The sequence below is a fragment of the Gymnoscopelus microlampas genome (assembly GCF_963454915.1).
Source record: "Gymnoscopelus microlampas genome assembly, chromosome: 19".
Classification (NCBI taxonomy): domain Eukaryota; kingdom Metazoa; phylum Chordata; class Actinopteri; order Myctophiformes; family Myctophidae; genus Gymnoscopelus; species Gymnoscopelus microlampas.
In genome coordinates, this window is record NC_139956.1 from 1,334,747 (window position 1) to 1,342,246 (window position 7,500).

Genomic DNA, 7,500 nt, shown 5'->3' on the forward strand with positions numbered 1-7,500 from the left:
TGCCAATTGCCTAAGCTGTAATCCTAGGCACTACACTCTCTCTGCCAGCCTGGGGAGAGCCCCGAACTGCTCCTCAGCCTGTGAATGATCCAAGCAGCACTGAAGAAGAGTATACACCCAGAAGTCACGTGATCGCAACAAAAGAAATAAAGTGTTTTTCAAAAAACATGCTGCATTCAAACAGCCATACTGTAGCTCTGGAATGGAGGATCACAGAGAATATTACATGACTTTTATAAGGTTCAGTAAAATGGACGTTTTCGTTGGCAGATGGATGAATGAATTAATTAATTAATTCCGTGGCAGTGAATGAGTTAATCAACAGTACCCACACGTTTAGCCGTGTTGCTCATTGCACGAACGCAGGATCCTTACAAGTCCTACCTGGTTGTAAAGGTGACTAATCGACCATAACAAGGATGTGAAATACAAGAGAAATAAGGTTTCGTTCCTGTTTTAAATAAAGCCAGGTTTACCTCAGCATCATGTCGACCTCTGAACTCTTCACCACGGCAACGGGAGACGACAACCATGTCTGATTGTAGGGAAGCATGTGACACTGAGGCTCTGTGATCACCCTGCAGCCTGAGAGACAGACAGGTAGAGAGATAGACAGGTTATCACCCTGCACCCTGAGAGACAGACAGGTAGACAGACAGACAGGTTATCACCCTGCAGCCTGAGAGACAGACAGGTAGAGAGACAGACAGGTAGAGAGACAGACAGACAGACAGACAGACAGGTTATCACCCTGCACCCTGAGAGACAGACAGGTAGAGAGACAGACAGGTTATCACCCTGCACCCTGAGAGACAGACAGGTAGAGAGACAGACAGACAGACAGACAGGTTATCACCCTGCACACTGAGAGACAGACAGGTAGACAGACAGACAGGTTATCAGCCTGCACACTGAGAGACAGACAGGTAGACAGACAGACAGACAGGTTATCAGCCTGCACACTGAGAGACAGACAGGTAGACAGACAGACAGGTTATCACCCTGCACACTGAGAGACAGACAGGTAGAGAGACAGACAGGTTATCACCCTGCACACTGAGAGAGAAAATACAACTTCAGTTACTAGACAGTTACTTTGTAGATTTTGGTCATCCTACTATAATTCTAGTAACCTCTGTCTGTCTGTCTGTAGTGGTGAGTGAGTGAGTGAGTGAGTGAGTGAGTGAGTGAGTGAGTGAGTGAGTAGGTGAAGCTACCCGGTTCTCCTCAGTGACCAATTGCTCTGATTTTGCACACAGCCATTGACCATTACCATCTGAACTTAACTGTGAAGCCCGTTTTTCAATTTCATCAAATCTCAGCTTCTTATTAGCGTTTTTGTGTAAAACACTGTCGCCATGGTTACGGAGCTGCCCAGCTATGGGACGAACTGCCTCCCGGGTTGCCAGATCATGTGCGCATATCCCCCCACGGATGCGTCGACCGGGTATGGTCTAGTTATTATAAAACAATACATCAACCACTTCAGTCCTATTTATACATTTCGACCATTTGTAAATAGCAGATCTACAAGCTACATTTCTGCGCCCCAAGTCTGACACGACCAGCGCAAGGTGCGGTGCCACTACTCCAGACATGCCCTAACACGCCCCCACCATGTGGTGTTGTGTTTGGCCCGTCTAGGCCTCGTAGACTTTGAGGTTTTTGCAGAGTCATGTTTGCAAACATGACTCTGCAAAAACTGACCCTGTGAAACATTCTGCATAATGACTACTTTTACTTTAAGTTCTTTAACCTGTTAGCAATCCTGTATAATTTGCAAAAGAAATGCCTATACACAGCATAGCCAAAGTGAATTGATTGTTGTTCTTGCTATTGAGCTTGTAGATCTGCTGTTTTTGTCTCCACTAGGCTGAAGGTGTAGCCGCCACTATGCTATCGCCCCTGTCTGTCCGTCCGTCCGTCCGTCTGTCTGTCTGTGTGTGAATGGCTAATCTCTGGCACTGTTGGACCGATCGGTGTGAAAGTTTTAAAATTGGCCTCATGGTGGCGCTATAACAGCCTGTTTCACGACTTGGCCGATAACGGTTGAGCCGTAGATCGCTCGATCAAAAACCCATTTGTGCCCAAAATACGTTTACCATCATTTGCGTTTTCTTCTTTTTTTCTCCTACTCCTACAACTTGTGTCCAAAACACACACACATCACTACACGTTATCTCTGCAGTCATGTGATCAAGATGTATGAGTTAAAATCTTCGCATTTCCAAGTGGATACGACTGCCTTCCTAAGTCTGCGGGCCCTGGGTGGGCCTGGGTAGTTCTGGGTGGGCCTGAGTAGGTCTGGGTGGGCCTGGGTGGGTCTGGGTGGGCCTGGGTATAGGCCTGTGGGTCTGTGAAAGTTCCCCCCAGATTAAGGACATTCGTTAGGGGAGAGACAGAGAGACAGAGAGAGAGAGACAGAGGGACAGTCAGACAGACAGACAGACAGACAGACAGACAGAGACACAGCTCATTGCTATTCTCCTTACCCACTCAAAGTCACTGAGAGAGAGAGACAGAAAGAGAGACAAACAGACAGACAGACCGAGGGACAGAGACACAGAGACGAGGAGAATTCCTAAAGAGTAAAATGATTTATTATTATTATATCTCCTGGACGAGAGTCTCTCTCTCTCTCTCTCTCTCTCTCTCTCTCTCTCTCTCTCTCTCTCTCTCTCTCTCTCTCTCTCTCTCTCTCTCTCTCTCTCTCTCTCTCTCTCTCTCTCTCTCTCTCTCTAATGGGATTTTCGTGCTTGACAAAGAAGGACAATACAATTGTTGTACTGGGTGGGGCCTATGAAATGGGAGGGGCTTAAGAACGACAACCAGGAAGTGTAACCCTGACCCGTGTGTTTCCATGGTTACCTGTGTCAGGCTCAGCGGTGGTGCCGATTGGCCAGGGAGTGGTCAGTGACGTCACAGAGGTCAGCCAATCAGGGGCCTGGGTGAAGGGCTGGGTGGGAGTGGCCACTGAAGAGGACGGCGATGGAGACGATGACGATGACGATGATGATGAAGATAGAGGCGGGGGGGTCGTGGTCCAGTCCCGCCTCCTGTCGCCATTGTTAAGGTAGGGGGCGGTGACGTTGTCGGCGACGAGGCGCTGTGATTGGTTGTTGCCAACGGTGTCGGGGTCCGAGGAAGAGGGGAGGGGGGCGGAGTCTAGTAGACCACCTGTGTACGCACACGCACGCACACGCACACGCACACACACACACACGCACGCACGCACACACACACACAGTTGGTGGAGGTGTGTATAAGGGACCGGGGATCCCAGGGGTCCTTGTGGGGGTTCCAGGGGGTCCCCAGCAAAAGCAGTTAACATGGCATCACAATCACAATCTCAACCACTCCATTTATACGTTGGCTATTCAAAAATAGCAGATCTACAAGCTCGCAGCGCGTCACTTGTAGATCTGCTATTTTTTTAAATACTTGAAAAATATCTAAAATGTTTGGAAAATGTTGAAATCTTGTGTTCTAGGGGTCCCTGGCACAACGTATTTTCAGATGGGGGTCCGCGGTCAAATTCATATCAGTTTGGGGGGGTCCGCTTCCTTCTGGCTCTACATTGTCCTCTATGTAATCTGTTTGTGTTTATTGACTATAGAATTGAACAGACATTAGTAAACAGCTCAGGGATCAGACTGTGTCTGCTAGATGTATAACTGTACTTTATAAACCACTATCCTGCTACAGCACACTGTGTGTGTGTGTGTGTGTGTGTGTGTGTGTGTGTGTGTGTGGGGGGGGGGGCGGGGGGCGGTGGGGGGGCTGAAAAGCTTTAAGGGCCATTAGGTGTGTAATGCAGCACTAAATGATGCACAGTTTTTGCACACACACGCTGACTAGGGGGTGTGTGTGTGTGTGTGTGTGTGTGTGCGTGCGTGCGTGCGTGCGTGCGTGCGTGCGTGCGTGCGTGCGTGCGTGCGTGCGTGCGTGCGTGCGTGCGTGCGTGCGTGCGTGCGTGCGTGCGTGCGTGCGTGCGTGCGTGCGTGTATTGAGTCAGGAGAACAAAAGGTAAAATGATGAGAGGACGAAAGCAGGCAAACAGATGTTACTGAATGTGTGCGTGTGCGTGTGCGTGTGTGTGTTTCAAAGGTTTAGAAAGGCAATAAAAGTAACAAAGTCTTCAGCTCTGACAAACACACACACACACACACACACACACACACACACACACACACACACACACACACACACACACACACACACACACACACACACACACACACACACACACACACACACACACACACACACACACACACACACACACACAGAACAATAGAAGCAGTGTCTTTGTTCATATAAACAGAGCTTCTATTAGAATAGCAGCTCATTGCTGGCCAACTAATTACCATAATAATTAACTCATTTACATGAATTACAGCACAGGAAGTGGAGGTCAATGATGACATGGTTAAATAGTGCTTTTATAGTTCCTTTATCCAAAGAGTTTTACACACATATACACACATATACACACACACACACACACACACACACACACACACACACACACACACACACACACACACACACACACACACACACACACACACACACACACACACACACACACACACACACACACACACACACACACACTGTGTTTAGTTTACAAACTGGTACGGCTACTTCTTGGCCTCAATCACAAAACCCATCTAACCCCTCCCTGCTCATTTTGCTAGGATTGGATGGCTTAGGGTTGAGGACAGAGTACAGCAACTTGCTATGGGCCTGGTCTTCAAGATACACCACAACATTGGGATCCCCCTGTATTTGTCAAAATACTTCCAAAATGTTAATCAAGTCCATGATCATAACACCAGAGGCAGCTCCACTGATCATGTACAACCCAGATTTGGCACAAACAAGGGAATGAACTCGTTCTCATGCTATGCAACACAAATGTGGAATGCCCTACCAAAAGGAGTAAAGGAGTGTAAAACCCTACTCACTTTCATAACTGCCCTAAAGATACACGTTCAGGAGGCTGACATTCCAAAGTGGCCCCTGTCAAAGTCTTAACCTACCAGGAACCAAACTGACTCCTAAGGGCTCCGTAGAGGGACCTCTGGTCTGCTACGGGTGCAGACGACACACATTTGAACTAGATACCATATTCTCAATTCTGAGCAAAGCAGAAGGCTACTACAGGCACGACTAGCTATCGCCGCTTTGTTTTGGTCCTGTGTTGCCAGATTATGTGAGTGAAACAAGTGACCAGGTCTATGAAAACAAGCCCAGAAGAACACCTGAGCCTTATTACATCAGCTATTTAAAACAATAATCTTGAAAGCAAGCCTGAATAAGTAACTATGCTTCAGAAACAAGACCAAACTAAAGCAAGTGTCCATGAGCAACACACTGAACCCCTACCTGACTGCTCCCTATAACCATCTGAGCAGCCAGCACCTGGATGAAGCTGACACTGAATTAACAATTATCAATGTGTGCGTGCGTGGGTACGTGTCTCTGTGTGTGTGTGTGTGTGTGTGTGTGTGTGTGTGTGTGTGTGTGTGTGTGTGTGTGTGTGTGTGTGTGTGTGTGTGTGTGTGTGTGTACCGGTGAAGGCCAGAACAAGCAGCAGCAGAGCGGCCAATACGGTGACAGAAGGCAGGATGTACAGCAGAAGTCGCAGGTGATTGGTCGATCCCAACTTGTCAGGACACGCCTCCCCCATACTGCCCTCGCCACGGCAACCAGGGGCCTGGAGAGAGAGACGCACACACGCGCACACACACACACACACACACACACACACACACACACACACACACACACACACACACACAATTTTAGGACAACATTGAAAATAGATGAAAAAAAGCAGAGCGAAATCGCAGATCTACAAGCACACATGGACATCACTGACTGTTGTCAGTCAAAAACACCTGACAGAAAACATAAAGGGTCAAAGGCATTACTCTGCCTACTGACCCAGAGCCATATAAGAGAGTTATGACACTAGCGTTGACTCCCATTGTTAAGAATGGAATGAGGAAGTGCTCTGTTTATCTCAATCACATAGTTCCAATGTTTGGAACTACAGCCCATAGCAGCCCCGCTTTACGGCGAGATCAAAGCGTGACGTTACTCTCTCTCTTCTACACTCTGGACTGACCCTACAACAGCGTTGTCAAACTGGTGGTCCGCGGGCTATTTGCAGGCCTGCGGAGTGGTCCAATGCGGCCTGTGACGTGATAAAAAAAAACGCCATTTAATGAATAAAAAAACAAGAGAAAAAAAGACACCCAAAAAATGACTTTCTATGAATTTACACCCCATGAAACCTTGAATTCATGGAGATTTTTTTGTTTTTGTCTCATTCCTGAGACAATCATTTCATGACCAGCGGACCGGTAGGCAGCGGTTCCGGTAGGAGACACAAAGGAGACTCTTTGCGTCTTTTTGGGGTTGAACTATCCATTTAAATAGGGTTAACAAGCACCATGTAAACCCCATGCAGAGACTCAGGTTCACAGCAGCAACAGCAGCCAATCAGAATGAAACACAGGACAGGAGTTAGAATACTGCTATAGTGGTGGGAAACAAATCATTTCAGTGAACGAACCATTTTGTTAATGTTCACGGCCATGATCCGTTCAAATGATTCGTTCACGTTCGCCGCTCAGTAGCGCTATGGTCTAGTGAAAAACAACTCAACCACACCGCTGTCTGTCTGTCTGTCTGTCTGTTAAGGGAACAGCTAAGCCTAGACGCTGATTTTTTTTAAACTTTTAGACCAGTTTTAACCCGGTTTTAGACGGCTATGACTCACTGGGAATGAACTGGTTCTTTTGAACGAATCGATCAGGAACGACCCATCACTAACAGCTGAGAGCAAGTGTCAAGAGCCATTGATCATTAATTATAATCAGCTGTGTGGAGGGACATGTTGTAGAGACAGTAGACAGACTAATATAATATGAACCTTTGTGATTATTAATTATAATCAGCTGTGTGGAGGGACATGTTGTAGAGACAGTAGACAGACTAATATAATATGAACCTTTGTGATTATTAATTATAATCAGCTGTGTGGAGGGACATGTTGTCGAGACAGTAGACAGACTAATATAATATGAACCTATGTGATTATTAATTATAATCAGCTGTGTGGAGGGACATGTTGTCGAGACAGTAGACATACTAATATAATATGAACCTTTGTGATTATTAATTATAATCAGCTGTGTGGAGGGACATGTTGTAGAGACAGTAGACAGACTAATATAATATGAACCTTTGTGATTATTAATTATAATCAGCTGTGTGGAGGGACATGTTGTCGAGACAGTAGACAGACTAATATAATATGAACCTTTGTGATTATTAATTATAATCAGCTGTGTGGAGGGACATGTTGTAGAGACAGTAGACATACTAATATAATATGAACCTTTGTGATTATTAATTATAATCAGCTGTGTGGAGGGACATGTTGTAGAGACAGTAGACAGACTAATATAATATGAACCTTTGTGA

At 46.4% G+C, this 7,500-nt stretch overlaps 1 protein-coding gene across 1 annotated transcript in view; it reads right to left on the reverse strand.

Annotated features, from left to right (window-relative positions):
• The window catches only part of corin (corin, serine peptidase), a 58,341-nt gene that overhangs the window by 35,375 nt on the left and 15,466 nt on the right, over positions 1-7,500 (reverse strand). Inside the window, 3 exon segments of the mRNA XM_084042873.1 lie at positions 477-585; positions 2,869-3,177; positions 5,578-5,722. Coding sequence (XP_083898999.1) covers positions 477-585; positions 2,869-3,177; positions 5,578-5,722 — 563 coding nt within the window.